At 34.4% G+C, this 27,871-nt stretch overlaps 1 protein-coding gene across 1 annotated transcript in view; it reads left to right on the top strand.

Moving 5' to 3' along the window:
* Nucleotides 1-27,871, top strand: part of LOC111054016 (tachykinin-like peptides receptor 99D) — a 128,470-nt gene that overhangs the window by 99,058 nt on the left and 1,541 nt on the right. The window contains exons 4-7 of the mRNA XM_039437630.1: nt 10,189-10,516; nt 19,815-19,915; nt 21,841-21,931; nt 24,361-24,499. Coding sequence (XP_039293564.1) covers nt 10,189-10,516; nt 19,815-19,915; nt 21,841-21,931; nt 24,361-24,499 — 659 coding nt within the window. The remainder of the gene's footprint in view (nt 1-10,188; nt 10,517-19,814; nt 19,916-21,840; nt 21,932-24,360; nt 24,500-27,871) is intronic.

The raw sequence follows: 27,871 nt of genomic DNA, 5'->3' as shown, positions 1-27,871 counted from the left end.
GGCGGGCCATGGATGTGATGTAACACAGGCTTTTAGCAGCAAGTTCGGCGAACGTCCAATATGCTCTGTTTGAGGCATCCACAACATCCTCAGGCAGAGGATGTCTATTTCAGCCACCAATTAAAGCGCATGGAGCGTGGTCTATGAATATTATTGGCATGTCTTGAGCTAGAGGGGAAATTGGTGCACAATATTATCGACTACTAAGGTCGACCTTATAGGACGACCTATTAGGACGAGACTACTAAGATGATAGACCTTCTTTCGCTCTTAGGTCCAAGAACCTAGACCGAAAAGTTTCTGATAGCCTTATGATAACCTTTATCCACATTGTCACAATAATATCAACAAGTTTTGCTGTGCGTAAGATGATGTTGTTTTGAAAAACGATTTTCGTGTTTTTTTTTATTGTATTCCTTTCAAATTAATCAATTATGAATCGTCAACATATTAACTTTATAAAGATAAGATAGATGATTGCCTTTATTAATCACACTTTAGTGTTGTGAAAGAAGTTGAGGCAAAAAGAGCCCCCTTTTTCACTTAACCCAAAATTCCATTGGAAAAATTAAAATAGTAATATACGTACTTTGTAGTAGTTGCTGGCTTGCTGCGGAGACTCTTTTGTTATTTGCTGATTATTTCTACTCAAGATATTGTCCACGAAAAGGCACACAATAAAACACTTCAAAACGACTGATCGTGCAGAATCATTTTGGAGCTCAAAGAATGTATTCTTATCACCTTCTCAATGTTATATGAAACAAATTTGTGATTATGGTTATTGAGAACTACATAAGTTAATTCCCCATCGATTTTACCAATTTTAAGTCCAATCGTATTCTCAATTACTTCTATTAACTGGCGATAAAGGTGACGATTGATGAAGCTATCCACCAGGTCCAAACTTTCAAAATTTGATATTCAATATTCCAATCCAATATCGATATTCATACTTTTTGAGAGGAGGTTTGATGTTCAGTGTTTGTAGAGGAGAGTTGAGCAAGACTGGAAATCATTTGAGGGGCGAGAAAAAAATCAAACTTAGGGACAAAACGAGGCAAAATCGAGAAGGTATGAAATAGAGAGTGAGGGAAGTCATTGAAAGAAAAGTTGAAAGATGAGTCCAAAGAACAAAACTTAATGAGAACAAGTTCACTTCTTTGACGCTTGGAAAAATAATGTGGAGAAGATCGGAAAGAACGAAAAAGAGAGAATTCTGGACAGCAGTCAAGGACGAAATGGTATTTGAAGAATGGACGAGCATCAAGCAGCTGTTTGATAACTTATCTTGAAAACTCAAAGTTATCAGCCTTTAATGAAAAAACGCCGCGTTCTCTCATTCACCTCAAGAAAACTACGTATTGGAATAATTACTTGTAGAACAAGGAGTGGTGGTCATTTCAAAGTGAAGTTTTATTTAGCTTTAAAGAGAAAAAAACACGCAATCATTTTTATGAGTAGAGTTCTCATCTTACTTAAAGGGAAGAAGCATGATAATATTATCACTTTCTTATATTCTTTGTTAAGAAGGAAGTGTGTTTGCTGCAGGTAGATTCTTAATAAACGACAACAGTGACGTCTTCCATAAGATGTTTTTCATTTTTTTATCCCTTCTGATTTTGACTATAGAGCCTCCACTGATGAAAGCCTAAAGGCCTCTATGATTTGTGAAAAATCAGTGATGGATAAGATATCAATCTGTTCTAGTTTAATGAATTTCCTTCTACTGATGATGATGATGATGATGAAAGATAAGAAAACCTACGGTTTAAGGTGGGTTTCAATCCATTGGGAAAGAGATTCTGAGCAAAATTGGTTGAGAAAAACTCCATTTACTAGGATTAATAGGACATAGCTGACTTTGGATCAAATGAACTCTATCGAGGGATTGTTTGAAGCTGTTAGCTGTTACTCGAAAAGTAGAAGAGGAGGAATTGCTTTATGTTCAGACAAAGACAGATCCTCTACAAAACGAAATAATTCAATTAAGAAACTGATTGCATCAATCACCTCAACTTAAATGGAACACCGAACACCATTTCTTAATTATTAAATTCAACTCTCACTTTAAAAAAAAGGGGGGATTATAATTTATTTCAAATATTGGGCACATGCTTTTGATACTTTTTTGAAATGATAAGCCTCCTTGATGGCTAAATGAATAAATATGACATCATATCTCAAATTCCATTAATTTCCCTCAGGAATTCCCTCACAAATAAGGTAACAGGCTGAGCTCCAATACTAAACACATAGCCTTGGCATGTTTCTTCTACACATGCCGGGAATATGTTAAGCCTCCTCACTTTTGGTTAGCGTACATGTTCACCACAGATATTTCCACTCAACTCTGTCCTCTTGCCTGTGTTAGACTGGAATTCTGTCGCCTCCTAATTGATTTCCACCCAACTGACACTTGCGGGACCAACCCTTCTTCCACTACTTCCTACACAACTCATCCTAACACCATTCATCTTCCCCTTACCATCACAAATAGTATATATAATACCACACATTCATCAAATCCTCCAATGCATCTGCAAGGTAGGAAGCACTATATATAAAAGCTCCATCATCATCATTCCGATCATCAAGATTTTCAACATCAACCTGATCATCATCATCATCATCCTAATTGTCTACCCGTACCCAAAACACAGCCAATATAGAATTTCGCTAGAGTTCTCAGTAGAATAGAATGGCGCTGAAATGAATTATCATCAACCAAGCGTGCGTCGAGAATGTTCCATTCGAAATTTCCATCTTATAAGCTTATCAGTAAAGCATCTTTGTTTTCAGTTGCTGCTTTTCCACATGCTTGCTTTCTCGTTTTCCACGAACATGCGTGCCATTTCCATCGTTCACCATCAAGAAACTCGTGTGTGCGATTGAAATGAGCATTTAGACCTGTCGCTACAATAGGAACAACAGCGTTTAATGAGAGAATCAATGCAACTGGTGAATACTGTGATTAATACGAAATCCGCTTACTTCGCATTAGAGCGTCTTGACTCGTTTTTTCTTGTTCAAAGAGATTCTACTCACATTTTAACTTTCCACAGTAAGAACATAACTTATTTTTATGGACATGTTATTATCAAAATTTGGGAACAGAATAGTTTTGGGTTATGCCTGTTGTTCTATCCCGATCATATCTATATAATTTGTAATTGTATTAAGAGGTAAATAGATACATTTTTATATTCAAGAACATTTTTTCAATTTTTTTCTATCATTAGAGGATTTGGTATTATGCTGCAGCTTCGTACTGCTTGGTAACATAATTATTTCTAATATTTCTATTATAATGTATTTCAATCCCCCTCATATTTTTTACATACTCTACTGCTTCTTTTATGACCTTCCATTAAATTGGGGGAACAGTGGGCTGATTCTTTTTGTTTGTTTAATTGGAATATCTCACTCATTGTAATTCTACGTGTCATCTTTGACTAGTTAAGTGCAGGTGAAATTATCGCAAAGTTGAGATTTGAGTAACTGGTGATAAAAGCATTGATAGTTTATATCTTGTCCAGTTATGACATTCTCCAACTAAACTTTTTCTCCGTTTGAATAGAGAGAAAATAAATAAAATGGAATGTATTAATCTATTTCTTATATAAGTAGAAATAATAAATGAGATTCAAACAGTTAAATTCCATATTATGCCACCAGTATACAGCATTTGGATTCATGAAGGGCTATTATATTAAGAGTTCTCAAAAGATCTAGATCCTGTAGTGCGGTCCACGTTATAATGGCAGTAAAAAAGGATGGGAAAACAGCGTTGCTGATTCTCTGCCTTACCATATTTTATTTCTACATTGTTGAATAACTATCTGGTAGCGTTGCAAAGCTAGAAAAGTAAGGCGCTATCTGCTTTGTCGAATGATAGACAAGGATAGCAACACCAATATTGATCATATACTGACATTATAAAGTGCACTATACTAATTCTTCGCCATAATTTATTATACATATATTTGAAAAGTGAACGACACTAATATTCTAGTCTAATTAATACTAATTAACTTAGTCGATCTCATTCAATACTCTAGATTAGAACCATTCAAAGGATGTGCTATTGTTCAAAGGATGTATTATTCCCGCACGAGCGAGAATAATACGAAAACATTTTGCTGTAAAATTCCAGCTTTCAACCAGTTTGATTTCACATTAAAAAATGTAGCCTTTCCGCTAAAAGGTATATTTTTCAGCACAAGGTAACCTTATGACACAAAAAAATGTTTTTATAAACCACGCATATATAGATTAGGCCAATTTCACTAGAAGTGAAAGTTGTTTTGAGTATTCAAATTATTTGAGAGAAATTACGAATCGTATCCTATATAATTGCAATAGCATCCTGTTTTGAAAAGGTAAAAGAATGAACGTAACAGAATGTATTTTGATGGAAAACTGTAGAATGACCCATTTGAAAAGAGTTTATATGTAGCAGAGTCGCTTGAAGCGAGATTCAGAAGTTGTGAGAGCAACTACAGGAAACCCCGGGCTAGCCCTATCTGATTTCTGTTTAGTGCAGAGACTACCCGCATTCACCCTCTGTAAATATTTACTTAATGAACAGCCATGTTGATTATCTACAGCAAAGATGGATTTCCATACCCGGTGTTTACCGTGTTCAAACTGCTATTCCGTGGACAATGACAAATTTTGAAAGTGACAAGAACCTGAACTATTAATTTCAAATTAATGTGGTGTACAGTGAAGCAGGATCAGAATTTGAAGATCATTACTTCCAAAAAACATGAGTTCAAGGTACTACTCGTATTATGGTAATTTTTGATGGAGTGTTTAGATCAATTTCAAAGAAAGTTCAAATTCAGGATAGGATGAACAAATAAACAATTAATACAAACGAATAATATAATAATATAAACGAATAATACAATTATATAAACAGAATAGTTGAACAGTTGACAATGATTTTCCTAGACATAGAGACAATCAGGTGGAACCCATGAACTATAACAATTACCTTATTACCACGTGTATAATATTAGTATATTTCATATTGTTTTACCTTGTTTGCTATACAGTAGGCCTATAATAATAAAGCACAAGACTCAAGTCGAATCCAGTTGTAGAGCCCCGATAGAAAGAATGATTATTCCAATACTACCTTGGGATAAGTAATGTTAGAGAATCATTCTTAATTAAGGAAACTCAATGAACCCACCCTCATTACTTAATCATTAGTACATGACTGTATCCACTCGTATTCGCTTCGGTAGTACATTATACTAAAACTAGAACAATACTCCCGCCTCACCATTTCTGATTTATTGTGACATGCACTGTATCCCCTCCCAATTATAGGATACTATTGTACCTCTAATGATGAATGAATAAATAAGCGATTGTTTAAATTTTTTGGAAAAACATTTTGAGAAGATCTTAATTGAAAATTCTAATTTGATAAGTAAAAATAGGACTTAAATCTCTCATCTAACATGATAGAGAATGTAAGGATTGGTCGAATCCACTGAAACATGATGTTTGTCATGCCAAAATCGGTAAAACTTCGTTTGAATCAACAACAAAGTTGATGGGAAATTTTGAAATCTATTAATATCTCAATGTGCCGATCCATACAGGAGGAACCTGAAGTAGTTTCATGGATATATTCAGTTCTATTCAGTTACAGGCTTCACCTTCACATACATAAATGTTAGAAGAAGAATTGAGTTTTCTAACGTTCAGCAATGGGCCATTCACTGACCTGAATGAAACTGATTCAAATAGCTCAACAGTAGGGAATACTGAATTGCAGTGAAATTTTCCTGGTTCAGAAGTTGCAGTGAAGTGATGAAAGCACTCAAACACGAAACGTGTGAAGAATCAAATCATATAGTTGAGTTCTAGGAACTAGGAGCACGTTATGAAGCGCCTTCTGCTGCAATTCATACCACTCAGGTAGAAAAAGCCAGCTTACTAGAATGTGGAATCTAAATCTCACGCTTGATACTACACCCAGAATTTTCGTAACACGCTCTCTGATGTGAGAATGAGAGCCAGCATGGACAAAGTGTGGGGAAAATAATATAATAGGATAGCTTTTGTCAGCCAACACTCCCTTCATGTCATTCCACTTCACCGATTCAGCTCAAATGGCGAATTTCAATTATTCGTTTCTCGAAACATTCCTCTTTTCTCTATATTCTTCATTCATTTATTCAATAAGTACATTAAAAAAATGATAGGGAGAGGAAAAATAAGGTAACCTCGTGCTATTCCTCTCCCAAATTTAGATAACACCATAGTCCGAAATAGTTTAAGTCTTGTTGTTCTTCAATTCCCAAGTTTTTCAGTCCTCAAGTATCTATCCTCTACAGAAGGATAGGAGTCCTCTATCTCTCTCTTTCTCTAGAACTTGATGGACCCAGAGGTTTTACAACATGAAAAGAGCATCACAAATTTCATAATTGAATTTGTTTTGTAGCACTTTTAGTATAGTCTTAATTTTTGTTTTCCTTTTGACTCAATATTGAATAACTGGAACTGATATTTCAAAATAGAGAAACTTGTGAAAAACAATAATCACGCTGAACAAAGCTTTTGAAAAACCTTTGTCCAGTTGGATGGAATCTAAAGTTATAATGAAGTTTCAGCTAGCCCTCATGGAATAGTTTCCATAATACAGAAGATACTGGAGCTATATAAAGCTATATCTGAAGTGAATGCCTCACATGATATATTGTTTCACAGAACGCAATAATACTTGAGAAAATTGAATAATCTTCAAAGAATGGATATGAGTTCTTTATTGAACTTCATCCAGATATACAAAGTTCAAGTGATTCAAAGTTGAAGGAAAATTCGTATATTACCACACTGCTTATAACTTCAATTTGAATTTTCATTTTCAAACTTGAATCACAAGTTTAAAAAAGGATATAGATTATAAGATAATAATTTATAATAAGTGATTAAATGTGGAATATTTTTGGAATAATTGACATTGGATCTATGCTGAGCTGATTTGGAACAAAAACTCTTATGACAGAAAATAATAATTTCCCAGCCACGTGAAAGTGGTATCAACAGGTGAGGGTATCCAAATATCGGCATCTCCTACCTTAATTAACTTCCAGCCTCCAGCATCAATTGCATCATACATCATATGCCTGCTCTTGATTAGAAATTGCAGCGAGCTGATGAAAAATATCACCTAGTTTCCACCTGTCAATGAGTTAGTTCATGATGGTGATAGCGTAGCCTACTCCAATTATCACCTTGTAAATGAAGATAGATCCAACATGAGAATTAGTAGAAATAATTAACATTTAGAAACTTGCTGAGAAATTAGAGAACTGCAAAAATCAAAGTATACTCACTTATGAAACTCGAAATCTGTCATCAGCAATATCTGCACTCATAAAAGTATTGAACCAAATAGCCATTCTAAATAGTGTTGCATTACAAGGAAGTCAAAAGTAAGAAGTAAATACATACAGTAAAAATACATGAGTATAATGAGATAATTTACAGTTCTCAAATTAATGTTTAGTAGAATGTATTTGAAGTAAATAGTATCAGAAAAGTGGAGTAACATTACTATTGGATTGTTTATCCTATATATTTATAATTATTTACAAATACAAATTTTCCTCGATTTGAAAATCTACACCTAGTCAAAATCAACGATTTTCATGAAAAATTGATATTGAGTGCAACATTTCTAAGTGACAGTCTAAGTGATTCCTATTTGATCAGAGGCTGAAGCCATATAATTATTATGAAATATTCAAGTATAACTGAAATATAGAGATAATTTACAGTTCTCCAATTAATATTTGGTAGAATGTATTTGAAGTAATGAGTATCAGAAAAGTGGAGTAGCATTACTATTGGATTGTTTATCCTATATATTTATAATTATTTACAAATACAAATTATCCTCGATTTGAAAATCTACACCTAGTCAAAATCAACGATTTCCATGAAAAATTGATATTGAGTGCAACATTTCTAAGTGACAATATATTTGATCAGAGGCTGAAGCCATATAATTATTATGAAATATTCAATTTCAGCAAGTTTTATGCGATAATTATCTACATCAGTTTGACATGACCTCAACCGAAAAAGAATCTTGAATGGAATTTCAGTTTGAAAAGTAGAATTAAGTTATTTAAATTTTTTATCATACCATTATCGAAAAAATGTATTTCTTGCAAATATCGATTGAAACACGATTCTAAGGAATCTTGAAGAATACTACACTCTAAAGAACTGGCGAGATTCCGTTTCAGAGAATGAACAATATTGGAAAAATTTAGTTTCTCCAGTCTCCAGTCGGTGTGGCTCCACAATGTTCAATATGTGAATACATATTTTCTCATTTCAACAGAAAACTGTGAGAAGGAACTCCAACTAGCTCTCATAGAGCTCTAAATTCTGAATATTATCTATGTTTGTAAATAAATGAATTCCCAGTATTGAGTTTTACTATAGAATTCAGCACGAAAATTGAGTTTTGAGATACACATGTTTCCTTGTGACTCATAAAAATAAGATATGTTTCAATTGAATATTACTTCTTTCCTCTGTGATTGAATTTACTCATGTTTGATAAATAGTACCTTGTCAAGGATCATCTTCTTCCTCTCTGAATCAAATCATAATCCAAGCATAGATGGATATTGTTCAAATTTTATCGTTTTGTATAATCATAATGTATCCAAGTTCATTTGTTTATTGTCCAAATGATTATGAATAAATTTTTATCAATCAATATGGAAATAACTAGTACTCTATCCATAAAACATTTTATGTAAACACTTAAATGAACAATATCGGGGCATCGAGCTTCGCTCGTTATTTTTATTTATTGATAAACAGAACACAATTCTCTAAAAGATCGTGTTTATATTTTACAGCCAGCTATACGTCAGCTTATGAATTTCGGGGATGCGATATTTTGATTTTCCACAGAATCACTCGCTCACTTTTTACTATCCACAGACGACGAAAGTCTCAGCTATTTCAGCCAAGGATGAATTATCCTTTTAATGTCGTTCAGCGAGTTTTTCCAAGGATGAGACCTAGTGCAATCGAATTTTCATATCATAAACCTACTATGTTCCAAATTTCGTGAAAATCGTTAGAGCCGTTTTCGAGATCCGTTGAACATAAATAACCAGATATAAATATACAGAAATTGCTAGTTGAATGAAAAAGACTAAGAAATTGTCAAAAAACCACTGATTTGTTGATAATTAGAAAGACCGGTTTCGGTTATTACACCATTGTCAATCTCTGATAAACTAAAACTAAATACAAGAGCAGCAGAATTTATACTAGTAGGCGAGTACTGCTATTGGTCGAGGGCATGAACGCCTGCCATCGGCCTAGCTAGACAGTCTCTTCCCACTCAACGGTGTGAGAGTGGGAGGAGACTGTCTAGCTAGGCCGATGGCAGGCGTTCATGCCCTCGACCAATAGCAGTAGGCCTACTCGCCTACTAGTATAAATTCTGCTGCTCTTGTATTTAGTTTTAGTTTATCAGAGATTGACAATGGTGTAATAACCGGATCGGCAAGTACTGCTATTGGTCGAGGGCATGAACGCCTGCCATCGGCCTAGCTAGACAGTCTCTTCCCACTCAACGGTGTGAGAGTGGGAGGAGACTTTCTAGCTAGGCCGATGGCAGGCGTTCATGCCCTCGACCAATAGCAGTAGGCCTACTCGCCTACTAGTATAAATTCTGCTGCTCTTGTATTTAGTTTTAGTTTATCAGAGATTGACAATGGTGTAATAACTGAAACCGGTCTTTCTAATTATCAACAAATCAGTGGTTTTTGACAATTTTTCAGTCTTTTTCATTCAATATGAATAATTACCACAATATCAACTTCTCAACTACAAAAAAAAAATTGCTAGCTTAATATAATAGGACAGCTTTTGCCATTCTGAAGTGTCTTTTGTCAAAATGGGTAGCTAATTATTGTACAGTAAACAAATATATTCAAATTATCATGAAAAAACACTTGAAATCTGAAAGTAGCAGTGTTGAAAAGTTAAAAAAAAACGTGTGTACTATTTATTTGTTTCTATATTGGTTAGCACAAGTAGTTATTTCTATATTAATCAACAATTCCAGTAGCCTTATTAAAATATTTTATTATAGAATTATTATCATTAATTCTTTTGTTTGAACAGTGCTCGAGTATCGAAGACGCAGTTCCGACTGGTGATCTCACTGATCTGGGTGACGGGTGGCATCCTGGGCGTGCCGTTCCTGTACGGCAACCGGGTGGTGGACATGATCGACGACAAAGGTCAGCGATACCCGTTCTGCTACAGCGTCAACCTCACGCGCAGTCAGCTCAAGTTCTACCGCTGGCTGCTGGTGCTTCTGCAGTACGCCATTCCGCTCACTGTCATCTCCTGGGTGTACGCCCGCATGGGGTTCGCACTCTGGGGCGCCACAGCTCCCGGCAACGCCCAGACTGAGAGGGATGCCAATATCATGCGCAATAAGAAGAAGGTAAGTTATCATAGTCTCCATACACCAATACAAGGTTATTTTATACTCCTGTCACTCATAGTTCTTAATTAATTTATCAGTTTTTAGTTGATGTACCATTTTTTAATTTATTTGCCACTTTTTAATTAATTTATAATCACGAGTTAATTAATTACTATTATAATCATAGATTAATTATTATTATAATTACGAGTTTTTAATTGATGTGCCATTTTTTAATTTATATTTGCCACTTTATAATTAATTTATAAAATATAAATTCAGTTGTAGGACATGTAGAGAGGAGGGAGGATAATTATGTAGGAAAAAAGATGTTGACCACTTGGATGTTGAAGGCACTAGGAAGAGGGGAAGACCCAGGAAGAAATAGGAAAATTTTGTCGTCCAAGATCTAGCAGAGAAGGAACTAACACCAAACGAAGCTCATCATGACCGAGACTCCTGGAAGCGACTTACCCGAAACTTCGACCCCACCTGAGTGGGAAGAGAAGAGAATAGAAGAGAAGAGAAGAGAAGAGGAGAGAAGAGAAGAGAAGAGAAGAGAAGAGAAGAAGTAGAAGAAGAAGAGAAGAGAAGTGGAGAGAAGAGAAGAGAAGAGAAGAGAAGAGAAGAGAAGAGAACTGAAGAGAAGAAGAAGAAGAAGAGAAGAAGAGAAGAAGAAGAAGAAGAAGAAGAAGAAGAAGAGAATAAGAAAAAGAAGAAGGAGAAGAAGAAGAAGAAATTCCGTTGTAATAAAGGAGTAAATATGAAGGTTTCCATTTCGAACTGCGATGTATTAACACAATTAACACAAGGCTTTAATGTTTCACAGTGATCCCACCGGAGTGGGGGGATGGCAGACTGCTGCGTCCTTGGGGGGGCTTGGTGAAAAAAATTTCACCAGTGTTTAGAAAGACTACTGACGTTTTTCTGGGTTTCCAATTCCAGTTGGGGGTAGCAGCTAAATTTTCCCAATTGCAGGGGAAGGTGCGTCCTTCTCGGTCACCCCCCTGTGTTTCATATAACGACATGCGGTCAATTATTCAAGTAGCCTAAATAAGCGATTTTGTTTACTTACTGACTTAAGTACTTTCAAACGGCAAAGCGTCACTGTTGAAAATGGACGCTTGCCGTTCGGAAGTACTCCAGTCAGTAAGTAAACAAAATCGCTTAGGCCTATTTATTTGAATGATTGACTGAATTTCGTTGTATGAAACATTTAAACCGTGTGTACAAATGGATGTTTTTATATACAAAGGAGATGTAGTATTTTATTATACTCCTTTCTCAGTTACTAAAAATTATTGGAGCATATGATCAAAATAGCCACCCATTAGGGATGTCAATCCCGGGACCGATTTCCAATCCCGGTATTTCGGGATTATCCAATATCAATCCCGGGATCCCGGGACTGATCCCGGGATTGGCAAAAATCAAATTCATGCATTTTTAACCAATTGTTCCTTCTCAATTACATGTTCAGTAACAGTGTGTGGAGATGGAAAAGAGCTCATTATAGGTTTTTCCGGAAAACCTATGAAACAATTCGCTGAGAATTTCATCATCTCAGCCGAAGCAGGAGGGTTATGCTTTCGGTTTCAAGAGTTTGTAGGCTGTTTAAATTCGACAGAGGCTGGCTCAAACAGCACTCTGGTTTGTGGACTGTATCAATAATTACATCGAGAACTTTTGGGTTGTCTGGCGTCGGGTAGCAAATTGAACAATTAAAATGGCTAAGTGCACAATAACATAGGCCTACCTTCATGTCCAAATCCTCCTTGCTTCCAGGATCCCGGGTCCAGATCACGATACGAGACGAGACGACACTTGTAATAAATCACAATAAATAATCAATAGATCACTTTGAAAAAAATCGACATTACGAGAAGTGAGCTGTTCAATTGGCTGTCAATCGACGACTGGCCTCAATTATGCTTTGCGCATCACCGTATAATTGCCCACTCCACCACACAACGCCAGACAAGAAAGGGAAGCATTCATAACGTCCGAACATTCCGCCCACCTTGGAAGAACTTCCAATAACAAAAAACAAAAAACCACCTATAACGAACCCTACTAGGGAGACTAGGGAAAAAAAGGAAAATATCTTCACTCCTCAGGGCCCTTGAGGAGTCTTAAAAAAAGGAGTAGGAGGCCCACGGAAAGGAGAGGATGGGACGAGAAATAAATGACTATATACAACTAATATAGAATAAAAACAAGAAACAAGGAACCTTTCCCACACATAAAACGAGAAACAAAAAAACTAACCACTAAAACTTATTGAAGTTCCCTTCAATAAGGCCTAATCTTCATCAATAGGGAGGAGACATACCCTATTGACAGACTGGTGAGACTTCCTTTTGCAGTCTGTACCTCCACCACTCTCACAATTCCATCCTGTTCAAGGAATATCTTCGTTATTCGACCAAGTCTCCAGTGAAGAGGGAGTAGGTTACTTTCCTTTAAGAGAGCCATACGTCCAATGTTAACATTACTATGTTTTCTGTACCATTTTGTTCGGGTTTGCAACTAGATACATACTCCAATTGCCAACGTTTCCAGAATGAGGATACAATTCTTTTGAGTAAACTCCATCGATTTCTCAATTTCACCGATTGAATTGATTCCTCTGAGTCTTTACTCTGTGTTGCTAGTGTAATTTTTCTTGCTTCCAATTCAATCTGTATGGAATTTTCATCATCATTACCGTGGGTTTGGTGTGGCCAGCACTCCAGTGGTTTGTCTAACCAATCAGACCCATTCCACCACAGAGAATTACCAATTAATTCATTGAGAAATAGTCCTCGACTAGCACAATCAGCTGGATTACATTCGGTTGACACATATCTGAATTGCTCTGTAGACAGGTGTTCCTGTACTTGACTTACACAATTTGCCACAAACCTAGCCCAACGATGAGGTGAAGACTGAATCCAACTCACTGCCACAGTTGAATAAGTCCAAGCTGCAATATAATCTATGTTTATAATTTTTGAAAGCACTTTTTGAACTTCAATACACTGATGCGTAGTACAAATGGCAAGAAATGGCGATGATGATACACCATATGACATAGTTGTTAGAGTATACTCTTTCATTTCTTCTCCCTTTTCGGATTTTGTCCATTTTATTTCAACATTATCCTGTCTATCATCATCTAACTCTTCCAAATTTCGTTTCTCCCTTTCAAAAACATCTTCTCCAATTTCCTTTTTCAGTATGGGTCTTCCCATTGGTTTGATTTCATGTGGACTATGAATCACTTTTAACTCTTTCCCTAAATTACCGTTGATCGGTAAATAACTGTTGAAGGCTATACCTTGTTTACCTGGAACTTCTTCTAAATTATCTCCCAATTCTTCTTCTCGAATCATGGTAACATTTTCTCCGACATTAGTTTTAACTTCAAGATATCCCGATATCTCCCTCGTATTTGTTTCCTTGGATGGTAATTCTACAATGTATCTACCAGTATTCAAACGACAAACAGTTGATTTGTATATCTCCTCACAAGCCATTTCACTTTCCAATAATTTCTTTGTCCTAGGTGGCTCTTCTACGACCCAAAATCGCTTCACCAACTCTTCTGAATTAGCATTGGAATACATGCACAGATTATTTGAGATAGTAGAACTCTCCTCTGATACCTTACCCATCAGGCAGTAGCCCCATACTGTTTCTAGGGCAGATGGTGTACCCGCTGGACCAATCACCTTTCTTCCAGTCAGAATGAAGGAGGAGTATTCAGCACCCAATAAAATATCAACCTCCTCTGAGAGGAAAAATTCAGAATCTGCTAGCTCCAGTCCTTCAATATGTGCCCAGTACGCATTTTTTATCTGATTTGTAGCTGCTATTTTGTTGACTCCCGACACAGTAATTTTTAATGAAGGGGAGTTCGGTATTTCAAATTCACAGTTAGTAATTTCATCTGTCACTTCCAGTTTAGTATCAGATAATCCATAGATTGGCAAACTATGTGTTTTCTGTACCACTAAACCCAGTTTTTTCATGCATCGCTTTGTAATGAATGACTCAGTGCTTGCACTATCTAATAATACTTTGACCTTATGATAATTGCCTTGATTACCTCGAACTCCAATTTAACAGAAACCAGAGTGCTGTTTGAGCCAGCCTCTGTCGGATTAAAACATTGGTCCAACCGTCCAGGATTGATTTGTTCATCGAATTTGAATAGGACATAAGGCATAAAAAACGACAAACCTATTAGACGATATTTCAAACTTATGTCCTATTCAAATTCGATGAACAAATCAATCCCGGATGGTTGGACCAATGTTTAAATTCGACAGAGGCTGGCTCAAACAGCACTCTGGTTTGTGGACTGTATCAATAATTACATTGAGAACTTTTGGGTTGTCTGGCGTCGGGTAGCAATTGAACAATTAAAATGGCTAAGTGCACAATAACATAGGCCTACCTTCATGTCCAAATCCTCCATCCGGCCCGGAGGACCACAAGGAGGATTTGGACATGAAGGTAGGCCTATGTTATTGTGCACTTAGTCATTTTAATGTCCAAATCCTCCTTGTGGTCCTCCGGGCCGGATGGAGGATTTGGACATGAAGGTAGGCCTATGTTATTGTGCACTTAGCCATTTTAATTGTTCAATTTGCTACCCGACGCCAGACAACCAAAAGTTCTCGATGTAATTATTGATTCAGTCCACAAACCAGAGTGCTGTTTGAGCCAGCCTCTGTCGAATTAAACATTGGTCCAACCGTCCGGGATTGATTTGTTCATCCAATTTGAATAGGACATAAGTTTGAAATATCGTCTAATAGGTTTGTCGTTTTTTATGCCTATTTTATTCTTGGTTTGTTCTGTGTATATGGCTTGTTTTTGTCGTCGTAGATGAATATACGCTTTAATTGTGGTATTCTTAAGAAATTTGGGCTCAATTTAAGTTGGAAATTGAGTAGAACAAGTAATATTTTCGTAATAATTGTGTCGTAGTATTATTGCATAAGATTGTTGCATTGGCGCCACACGCTGGACTGGCAAGTTCGTGTCGATAAGTAGAGAAAGACTTATACGTCATCTAGCTGTAACAGTAACTGGAACTGTTACTTTTTTCAAAGATACTTGCAGTTATTGGCATTGATTATTGTCGTTACTTCGTTATTAATAGCAGATATTGTTTGTTCCAATGAGTATCGATACGGTATTATTAGCCTTGTAACCAATCATTTCTACCGAGCATAGTTGAATGCTGGCTTGGCTTGTATGATTAGATAAGCCAGCCATTGTTCGTTCCATTGTGTCGCCTGCTCTCGTGTTTTCCCTCTTATTCTTGTTTGGTTCTTTGTCTCACTCTCTCGACGAGCGCTCACTGTTATCGCCTTCACTATGGGTGTTATCGAAGATTTGACATTTCAAAGAGATGCATTAATTCGTAAAATAAAACGGATTAATGAAATTGCCGAAGCTTCGAAAAGATCCAAATAATAAAAAAATGAAGAATTTATTGAAAGTTATGGGTGAGCATATCGATCACCACCAGGTGGAGTTCAATGACATAATAGATAAGATGCAGAGCTACTATAACAACAAAATCCTCGATTGGAAACAAGTGACCTTGAAAATTTGATGAGCCAATTTGATGACACTTTTTTCAATGTCAAGGCTATTCTCGAAAGCTTACCATCCACTCAAACAAATTTGAATATTAGTTCTTCCAATGTAGCTTCTTCACCTACAACTGGAAATATCTCGCCAGTTGCCCTACCTAAGCTTCCTTTAATGACTTTTGACGGCGATTTGAAAATTTGGAGTCAATTTAAAGATTTATTCGAAGCCACGGTTCATAATAATGGTCAAATTGCTGACATACAAAACATATGTATCTTCGGTCTGTACTGAGAGGCGATGCACTGTCAGTCATTTCTGTAGTCCCATTGACAAGTGATCTTTATGCTGAGGCATGGAAATTATTATTGAATCGCTACAATGACTCTTACAATCTGACTGACGCATACTTGCAAGCAATTTTTGATATGCCAGCAGTTAATAAGCAACCAGACTCGCTACGAAATTCATCACTCATTTAGCTGAGTATATTGCAGCACTAAAACCAATTGGTCATGCAGTTAATGACTGGTCGATTCCGTTATTATTTGTCTTACGTAAAAAACTGACTGAAGAATTGAGAGAGAAGTGGCAGAGACTGCTAAGAAATGGAACAGTATCCGATTTGAAAAACTTCCAAATATCTTTGAATGATGAAGCTGTTATTTTAGAGGCTACTAAATCCACTGATTTATTGGGATCATCTACATCGTCAGAAGCCTCCTCACATTAGCAGTTTGGGAAATCGAAACCAACTATGGGAAATTACAAGGCTTCAGCTATGACTGTTAAATCGAAATCGGGCGAGCTGAAATGTATTGAATGTAATAATTCTCATGAACTGGAAAATTGTGAAGTGTTCTTGAATCTCAACCATCTGATAGATTAAAACGTGTAAAAGAATGGAAACTATGTATCGGCTGTTTATTGGCAGGGCACTTTATTAGAGATTGTAGAAGAAGGAAGCCGTGCAGTCACTGTAATTCGCGTCATCATTCGCTCCTCCATTTAGAGCCGAGACAGCCGCCTGTTGAAAACACCAACACATTGGCCGGTAATAAACAAATGAGCAGGGTAGAAGTGCACGACGTCGCTGATCAAAGCCATCAGACATTTGTTACTGACTCAGCGAAGAAGTATTTTCTGGGGGCGGGGCCAAAATGGCCGACTGGGGCTGGGGGGGTGGAGGGGGGAGGCCACACCCCTCGATTTCTATTGGATAGGCAGCTCTCTCAAAACCCCACTACTGAAATACCGTAAACATGCTCAACATAGTAATCTTCAATGACAGTAACAACTGAACTTTTAGAGAGCTTTGCACTTTACGAAATGAGATCTCTCGTTCGGCATTGTTGCGCAGCTTTAGGTATTATTAACTTCGATTTCAAGTATTTATTGAGCAACGAGAAATGATTTTGACATTGATGGGTTTTTTCTAGAAGAAGAAAAAGAAATCAAGCCGATATTGACCCATGGATGCGGTATACTTTTTAGTGAATAAGCCAATGTCAGAATCAATAAGTTTTTATATGAGAAAACTGAGTCCATGCTGTAAAGGTAATGCTATTTCAAATCGAGAAAAGATAATGGAGATGAACAGTCTGTATCTACCGTTACCTCTCTATGAGATTACTTCATGGCCCTCTCCATTCAACTTGATGGATGGAAAAATTGAGTCTAATAATTCGATAAATTTCATCTCATATAGACTTGTTTTCTGAGACCAGAATTTCATTCTGGATTCTTTTCACGTTTCCAAGAGTTTCTTTACAATACTATATGGTACCGGTGATGGGTTTTGATATAAATTTTGTAGCATTCCCCCAATCATGATATGAAAATATTCCCATGCAATAAATTGAGAAGATTTAATATTGTTGTTATTTTTCGAGAATAGTTTGGGAACTGAAATTCATTCATTCATTTATTAGAGCAAACAATACTATAGTCGGATAAGAAAAAACAGGCTATCGCCCAAAACTTCTTCAATTTCCTAATTTTCTCTTTAACTGTCCAAATTTTATGTAGGTTATGTCAATTTATTATGTCGAAGAAATAATAGTTTTATAAAGATTTTCCGGCTTTAAATGTCTCAATATTGATATAAACAAATTCCAGATTATTCTCCGGATTGAGATTAGTCTTTCTACAATTATTAAAGAACAAATGCACACCAGTTATCGTTGGTATGCGCAACTGCGTAACACATCTCACTCTATTTATTGGCATTGGGACAGTCAATTGCTCTGCTATTATGAAATTTGGATTCAGTTTTGAATATCGTTGACAAGTAAGAGAACCCAGTGCGTTCTGCCTATCCACCTCTCTCAAATTCCAGATTATAGATAGAACCATCATGAAAATATTATAGTACCAGCTATAAAACACTGAAATGATTTTTTGAATTTCAGTCAGAAAGCTAACAAATGTTATTCTTGTAAGAAATATTTCTTATCCGCTGATTTTTTGTTCAAGATTTTTCTTAGTTATTCATCTTATTCAAGAATTTGTGAGTTTAAAAACAAAGCATTAAGACCTTCTTCCTTAATCTTCTCATGATTGGGATTAGGTCTTCAAGGATTTTATTTCAATTGTGCATGCTTATATCAAGTGTGATTCTGGAAAGGAGGATTCAAAACTATCAAATCAACATTTTATCAGACTGCAGTGATCAGCCTGAATAAATTGAATGAAAACTACAGACTGATTAATAAACATTTTATTGTGTATGAATACCAAATTATCACCTTTTGTTATAGCCTATGTTGTTGAATTTACTCTGCAATCAATTTAGAATGTCGTATTAAATTGGAAACCGCGTAGGTACTGAACGTATATAAAACTCTGAAAAAGCATTGTAAGAATGAACGAAGAATAAGGATGTCTCATTTTACACAAATAACAAATCAGATAAAGCAGTGGTTGAAACGTAATTTGTAATTCAATTCTATTCGTGTCTCCCACAAAGTAAATTCTCTACTTACTTCCCACAATGCCACCTGTAATTAAGTCATCGCTGCTTCTTGTTCACATTACTCTAATGTCGCTTTTCAAAAGTTTTCATCCCCTTGCATAATTATACCGGAGTAGAATCACCTGAGCTCTTTCCGACGAGTTGGATTATCATTTATCAAATCAGTGTCGAAAAACTTATTCAGTATTTCGTTAGATTCAGTGATGTTGAGAAGGAGCTTCTCATTTATCAAAAATAATTAATAATTATGATTAAAATATGAATTTTTAATTAATAGTATTGGTGATCAAGTTAATTGTTGCAGTTGTGTCACAATAATTATTGATTGCATAAGCGTGAGAGGAATAATCGTCTTTTCTCTAGAATTTCTTATTGGTGAACTTTAAATACCAAAAAGGTGCATTATTCTATGATATTCTCTCTTTCGTTTTTTCACATTCCCAATCAATTAATATCAGCACCATACCATCCATCTTAAATGATGGATAAAATATGCCAAATAGGCTAGGCCTAATTGGGAAAATTGCAATGTATATAGCCCATTATCAGCAAATTGTAAACATATAAATTATTATTTATCAAAAATCCATTATACTTATTCAATTATGTAAAATACAATCCAAGGCTGCTCCTGGATTGTGATTAACAAAAGCCACTCGGGTAGCTCACTCATACAATGATTGTGCATTTATTAATGATTATTGTGCTTCGAGTTTTGCGATTTCAAATTATTTTTCTTTATCATTTTTCCAGGTGATCAAGATGCTTGTGATAGTGGTGGCACTTTTCGCCGTTTGCTGGTTACCATTGCAAACATACAATGTACTTCAAGACGTGTTCCCAGGAATAAATGAGTAAGTATGTTACCACAGGAAAAAACCTCCAGTTAGAATAGAATGATTCTTTAAGAAAAGAATGATTGGAAACTCATATATAACACAAAATAATATTATGTTAGAAAAAACATAACTTACAGAAATCATAGGTACTAATAACATACCATGCTCCTTTTATGGAAATATGCAGTTTGAAGACTTTGAAGTGAATATAAAACATGTATATGAAACATGTAAACCAGGTAGTATTACATTGATATCGTATTAATAAAAAACATTGAGTTGAATTCAGTCAGCCTCAGGAGATATTCTCCATTTACTAATATATTCTATACATGATACTCATTAAAATCTCTTAAATCCTGTAAGTATTAGTCTATTAGCAAAAATATATTATGATAAACAACTCATTATTCAAACCGTAATTATTCATTCAATTAGAATACGGTATTGTCGAAAGGGGAATTCATTGATGGGAATTCAAGGAAAGTTTCATTGATGACAATTAAATCATTATTGACCATCACTATACATCTGTACATTTTACATTTTATCGTAGCCTACTCTTATAATATATCCATTCATTCAGTGTGAGCTATCGTGTTTAAAGTTCTGACTATTATTTTCCTTTCGATTATTCTATCAATGGATTGATATTCATTCTTCAAGTGAGAATATAATTTCTTGAGCTCAGGATATATTAATCACCTGTTTAATTTTCCTACTTTTTTATTTACGGTATCTCAACAGGGTTTCTTGATAGATTTCAAAGAATTACTAATGTTAACACTTTGCACAGAGATGTTGTGGAATTTCTCCATAAATGAAGAAATGTTGAAGTAAAATGAATAAAAAATGGTGAAATGAAAAATAAATGGTGAAATTGAAAGATGTTGTCAATTCCACAAAATTTATTTGAGTCCATGGTGCCAAGTGCATCGAGACTAGTTGACAACATCTTTTTATTTCACCTGAATTACTAATGTTTGACATACTCCTAACTTAATTAATTATTTTTATCTTGTCTTAAAAAAAAATTGAGAGTACTAGTAATTTTGTGAAAATTATCCTACTAATAATTCTTCGATTTAGTACACTCACTTAAAAAAAATCAATCAGTAAAAAAAAATAAAAAAACATTTTTGTATTCATAAAGTGCTATTGCTTTTTCATGAATGTACTAAATTGACTTGGTTATTTTCCCATACCTGTTCATACCTTAATTTCGGATAGGATAGTGAAATATATAGAGAATGTTGAACTGTAATCTTCGATACTCTCGGGTATAAATTGGCCTGTCATCACAATAAGTAAGTTGATGAATAAAGTTCCAGAAGACTTTATCACTACAAAAATAACAAAAACTAAACTTAATTCAATAAAGGAATGGGTGAAAATGAATTATTACTTTAAAATTCCTAAATGATGAACAAAATATATTTTTCAATTTAAATACCGTATGTTTGATGTTATCAATAATATTTATTAAAGTATGCAAATGTCCACTAATCTGTATTGAAATTCTAGTGCTATTCAAAATATTTGAAGTATCTTGATTAGGGTATAAATTATATGATTAACTATATTACATTAAGTACCGTATGTGGTTTTTCATATTGATTTGTCTATCTATATTGTACTGGTCTGGATTATATTAGAAAGAGCTCTATTAATTCTAGAATCATGTTAAAATATAGGTAAGGAATGTTTTGAACTCGTGGCTAGAGCACAATATTTCTTTTTTTATCCACGCCAATTATTTAACTACAAATTATTTATTTATTTTCTTGTAAAATTGTTGTTAATTGGTGGATAAAATTTGAATAGGTAGTATAAAATGTCATATAGGCCTCACCAACAGAGAATTATTTATCTATTCATACATTATTATTGATGTTACCAACAGAGTATAATTGGATATAAATGATTAATATATGTTACAGGTACCGCTACATCAACATAATCTGGTTCTGCATGGACTGGCTCGCAATGAGTAATAGCTGCTACAACCCTTTCATATACGGAATATATAATGTGAGTAAATAATCACATTCAACTGATATTGAGTATTAATAAAACTGTAATTAATTATTAAGCTATCAAAATTCAGATTCATCAAGTTATTTTGTAAAATAGTTTGAGAGGGTTTTATGGTTGCCCAAGTATTTTGAAGTAAAATCATAAGTTAAGAATTAATGAATAAATTTAATAATGAAGGTTTTATTCTCATTGAAAAATTACATGAAATATTGTAACAGATTAAGCATGATATCAGAGTTTTAGTGCGAGAAGAATATGGTATTATTATTTATAACATGATAATTCAAATGCAAGAAAATAATAGCCTACACAATAAATTAATATAGAAAAATATAATAAGTAAGGGATTGCTCGATTCTTGAGTTCCGTAATCAGATAGGCTTAAACAAAATATAAATTCGAACAAAACTTATTATTTTAAAAGTACCTATAGTATTGATTTCCCCAATATTAAAAACACTTTCTATGATGCTCAAATTGATTATGCTTTTCTGATATTCTACTAGGCTATACCAGAGACAAGAATAATATAGCTTACTAATAAGCTTAATATAAGCTTACTTATCCTTCATCTATGGCTATACTATTAACTAACAATACGGTACTACTGTATTCTGTATATTTTCTTTATTGGTGTTTATTCTACAGTATTCATATATTTTTGTGCATTAGGTTTTCTGAATAAATTTGAATCACTAGTACCATAGCAGATTTCCCAGGTAGAATTATCACTCAAACGAGAATTCGCGCTGATTTTGTCGCTACAGTACCAGCCTACCTACAATAAGCCAATAATTTGAATTTACTAACAATATCCCATATTATTCATAGTCTCTTAATTTACATCATCCTACATTAATGTTTACAGAGTTTTGTTAGTAAATATTTGTCTATGTATTACCTACGTGTGCTACATATTTTCCAATAGGAGGAATTCATATGAGAATTCGCACGCTGCACTATCCAACAGCTACGGTACACTCAATATATCATAGAATAACCATGTAGCACAAGATCGTCTTTTCAACGTTTGACATTTGGTTTTTTTGGTTGAATAACCGTAAGATGTTGAATTTTTCATCGTCATAGTTTCAACGGTTTTTTCGATGGTTTTTATAATGTGTTTCCAATGTGGAAAATTAAAAATATTCAACATGGTATAATTTCAAAGTATTTTCACCGGTTTTTCAACGTGAAAATACATGTTTTCAACATGCAAAGCTTTCTTTAACTGTTTTATTCAATGATTTTGTGGTGGTGCATATGATACTCATTTGAAGTAAGTTTTCTACAGTAATTTTTGATCCGAGCAGCTTTAGGATCCGAGATCCGAGAGCCATTTTTCAGGATATGAACGTCCTAACGATCAGACAACAATATATTAAAAACTTGATCTTATCTATTAATAAAGCCAAACACTCACCACAACCCCGTGCACTCAGCTGCAATACTCGACCACAATTTATAATACGATTTTCCAGACTCTCAGTAAGCAGAAGACAATTTATAATACGATTTTCCAGACTCTCAGTAAGCAGAAGACAATTTGATCACAACTGCAATATTCACATAAATAAAATTTCTAGAGATTTGTTAACACATAAAATAAATAAAAACTTTATTATCTAATTGATGACTGGGTTAAATCTAACATTTTTTTCAAAATATCGTTTTAATTTTGTGATTGAGTAATTTACACAAAAAAATTTAGCAATCTAAATGAAATTGTTCATAGAAAACTAATATAATAAAGATGAAATTCGTAATTTTTTTAATTTCTCATCTGTGGTCTAGGGTTTTTGAAGATAAAGATGAAAGCTCCATATTAAATGTAGCAAAATGTGAGAACATCATTATTTATTTTTCTGAATATATTACTGTATTATTATTATTTTTTTAAATCTCAACTCATTGCTAGCGAACAGACTAATTGTCTATGCTAGCAATGCCATTAAAAATATATAATTGAAAATTAAATTAATTAACATTTCCTCCTCAAATTTTCATGTATGTTTTTTAGTTAAGTGCAGTAGCATATAGCCTACTTATTTATTTTTTGTAAAGTTTTTTGTGTTTTGTTTTTTTGGGAAATAAAATTATTCATTCATTCATTCATTCAATGTCTATCCATTGTTGAAAATAATGGTTTTATCACGTGTTTTCAATGTTCATTCAACGTTGAGAATATGATTGAAAGGTTGGACATTAAATCAAGTTTTCAACGTTACATTTACACGGTTACTGTACCATATTCAAAATTAAGGTATCACGTGTTTGAAACAGTTTTTCAACGTTCTTATTGTGCTACCGGGGAATGTATTACTAATACAATTCTATTAAAAAATAATTCATTATACTATTATGACCTATTAATGAAGCTCACCCATGGATATGAAAAACACTTGAATTGTCGCATTTTGCAGGAGAAATTCAAGCGTGAATTCGCACTACGCCTGCAGCTGCCCTGCTGGAAACACATGCCCCGAAATGAGCCGCTGTCCCGCGAACTCAGTGGTCTGGACAGTTCTCGTTTCGACTGGCGTCGGACCTCCACCATCAACAGTAAGCTCACCCAGCTGTCTATATCGCCCTCCAGTCACTTCTCGCTTGACATCTAGTCACCCTATCTCCCAGCACTGGCACCTTCCACCTTATTCCAAGGCTAATATGAATCTATAGTGATGTCCACGTTATAATAATTGGTAGGCTATAATATTAAAAAATGTGGAAGTGACATGCCACTCAAGGTGATTCACTAATTGCATCAGGGGTAATGCACTAGACACTACCCTAATTTTAGAACTCGAAATCAATTTGAATTTTCGTTTAATGAAATAATATTGTACTCGAAAATGGCATTAATGTCCGATACCTATTGTGATAAAATAATTTGAAAGGGTACTGAGATTTATATTTTCATTCATATTAAAAGTAGCCCTAAAAGAAAAAAGACAATATTATTGTACTATATTTGTGTTTCTTTAATAATTCCTTTTTTTTTAAATAACTCGATATTAATCATTACAAGTGGTCATTGAGTGGAATATTTCTAATCAATTTATTAATTCAAGCCATCTAAATTCAAAATTTATAATTTCAATGGTTATTTTGGAATAAAATTTTATCAAAATTGTACACTTGAAATTCAAACCTTATCTTGGACTTTGTCACCTATAAATTTGGAAGAAAAATAGCACAAGGGCTACCTTATTATTTTATCTGCCAATGTTATAACATTAGTATTATTCGCATTGTAAATAAAAATATATAATATCGCGTATTTGTTCTCGATTTGAACGATTGCAGTATAGCCTATCGTATTTATTTTATTTCAAATTAGAATTGGTACCGTCTTGGGCTTGAGCCTGATGTGGTACTTTTCTAGAAGTTGTGTGATTTTAAATGATATTGAATGAATGGATAGAAGAATAATGATAGAGGAACAGCGTTGCCGACTCTTTTCCTTGTCGCACTGCCTTCTATAGAGGATAACTGATACCGTCGTTATATCTGATTTAATATTAACTGTTCATTCTTGATTGAAATGATCAATTATATTTTATTCGTCAGGAAAATATATTTTTCAATTATTAAATAATAAATTTTCATGATTGAGATTGGATATTTTGCCTTTCAATTATATTTCTGGTGGTCTCTAAACTAGACATGATTATATGAAGATAAATTTCAATTACTATAGTATTAATTTCAATTTTAAAAGGCTATTCCAAAGACCGGAACAGGCAATCATACCTATACCGTGGAAGCCAGAGAAATAAGAAAAATTCCATTTCTTCATTTTTTGAATTTCCTATTTTATTCATTCAGATAACTTTTATCGGCAGAGAGATGATTCTTTCAGATTCTTGCTGTAGGCTATTACCCAATGTAATTTCCTATTTACAATGGAGTTTATAGATTATGATGGGTTCTTCATTTATTACAATAAAATATATTTTTAAATACGATCTGGCAACGTTGCGGAGCTATAAAAAAGCTGCGCTATATGTTTTGTCGAGTGATAGACAAGGATAGCAGCACCAATGTTAATCAAATTCTACCATTATTAAGTGGACCTCACTATATAGATTCATATTAGCATTGGACTGGTGTCAACCCTAGGTACTTTAACAACAGCTATGTGTTCTTCTTGTAAAATATGCATTAATCTTCATTGTATGAGAATAAATACTTCGATCTTGATAGAGTTATACGGTCTATGGTTATTTATTATACAACTCTGTACATATAGAGTATGAAGCAAGCTCATCATTCAGTATTATTGTAGAAAAGACTTGTGTGCATTTATGTCGAATTTATGTTACCAAGTACAAACTAGATACTGTAAAACAGTTTATACAGTATTAGTATGTTGAGCAATTTGTGTTTTCGTGTGTAGTAGGTAGCATACCGTACACTAGAGTATTGTTGAAAAATATTATGTTGCAAAGAGACCTTGAAAACTGTCGAAACTACTACGGTATTCTCTTGGATGCATGACATTATTCTTCATAATAATGAAGAATTTAAATTTTTATGAATGTGTATTATAATTTGAAATATTGTAGCGCACGACGAAACACTATTGACGGCTTCCATTATTTGAAACATTAAAAACTTAGGGGCCATCACATAAGGAACGTCAACTATTATACTCCGTAAAAAATAAATTTAGACTTGGAGGAATATGCGGCACACGAAATGAAGGGAGATCAGCCAATTACTGTGATGGATTGTCATAGATAGAAGCGCAGTTGCCAATTTGGCGATTATAGAGTTAGTCGACTGGAGGCTTTCAGAGAGGAAACTCCGTGAGTTTAACATGAGCGCTTGAATAGGCTACTCACTAGAAATAAGAGAATCTGGCCGGTTCAGAACGGCACATCACCTCTGTTGTATCATTACGTCTGTATGCCTTCTCTGCTGTGCATGTCCCTCTAAAGTCAGAAGTAATTTGTACGAAGTAATATAGTAGGCTATCTATTTTCGTTGGTTCACCACTACAAATAATTCCCGATTCATTATGATAAGATATTGATAAAGTAATATGATCGTTGTATAAAAATAATTCTGGATAATTACCTATTATTTTCATGTCGGTGGCTATTTTTATGAGTGAAATAAGCAGTGGTGCCATTTCACCAAACTGCTAGGGGGGCAAAAACCAAGATGTATGATGGGGGGAAAGGAATACCCCCAAAGGATAGATGGTTCTTGGGTTTTCCCCATAAATATTACATTCGAAGATGTTATTATATGCTTCATTTTTTCCAGTTTTATACAAATTTGGTTGAAGTATCAATACAAACATATACATTATTAGTTATTAAATCATGAAATATTTATTAGGAATATAGGTCTACAGAGAGGCCCTTAAGTAGGACTACACCGAAACAGATTTCTTAAAATAATGGAAAAAGATAAATTTTTCTTTTACAATGACAATTCCAACAGTTTCATTGGGATCATATTCTAATTGGAGAATAACTTTCAGTTAAAAAGCTGAAGAAACATTAAGCTGTTCCCATAATTCTCACCAACTCTGTGTACATACATTTTTGATTGTCTGATTGTGCCCTTTCTTCTGCTTTCACTTTGACATCTTGCAACTTGTTAATAGATTCTCACGTTGAAATTTTTGCAATAAGTCAGTTCTTGTACCCTGATCAATAATATTGTACCCATTCTATATTAAAGCTTCAACTATACAACAGAGAAAAATATATTCTTTATTACTCCGTACCCGTATCCATACTTTCAAGACAATTTTGCTACATTGTTGATACTGTAGAAGGAATTATACTACTGCTTTTTGAAAAGTATTAAATCAGAATGAGATTCTAAGGATTCGTGTAGATAGACCCGTATTTTCAATATTCATCTGATCCTTGTGGGGGGGGGGGCCTAGGCCCCTCCCTGCCCACCCCCCCTAAA

This window comes from Nilaparvata lugens, chromosome 11 (assembly GCF_014356525.2).
Source record: "Nilaparvata lugens isolate BPH chromosome 11, ASM1435652v1, whole genome shotgun sequence".
Classification (NCBI taxonomy): domain Eukaryota; kingdom Metazoa; phylum Arthropoda; class Insecta; order Hemiptera; family Delphacidae; genus Nilaparvata; species Nilaparvata lugens.
This window is presented reverse-complemented; position numbering and strand designations above follow the sequence as displayed.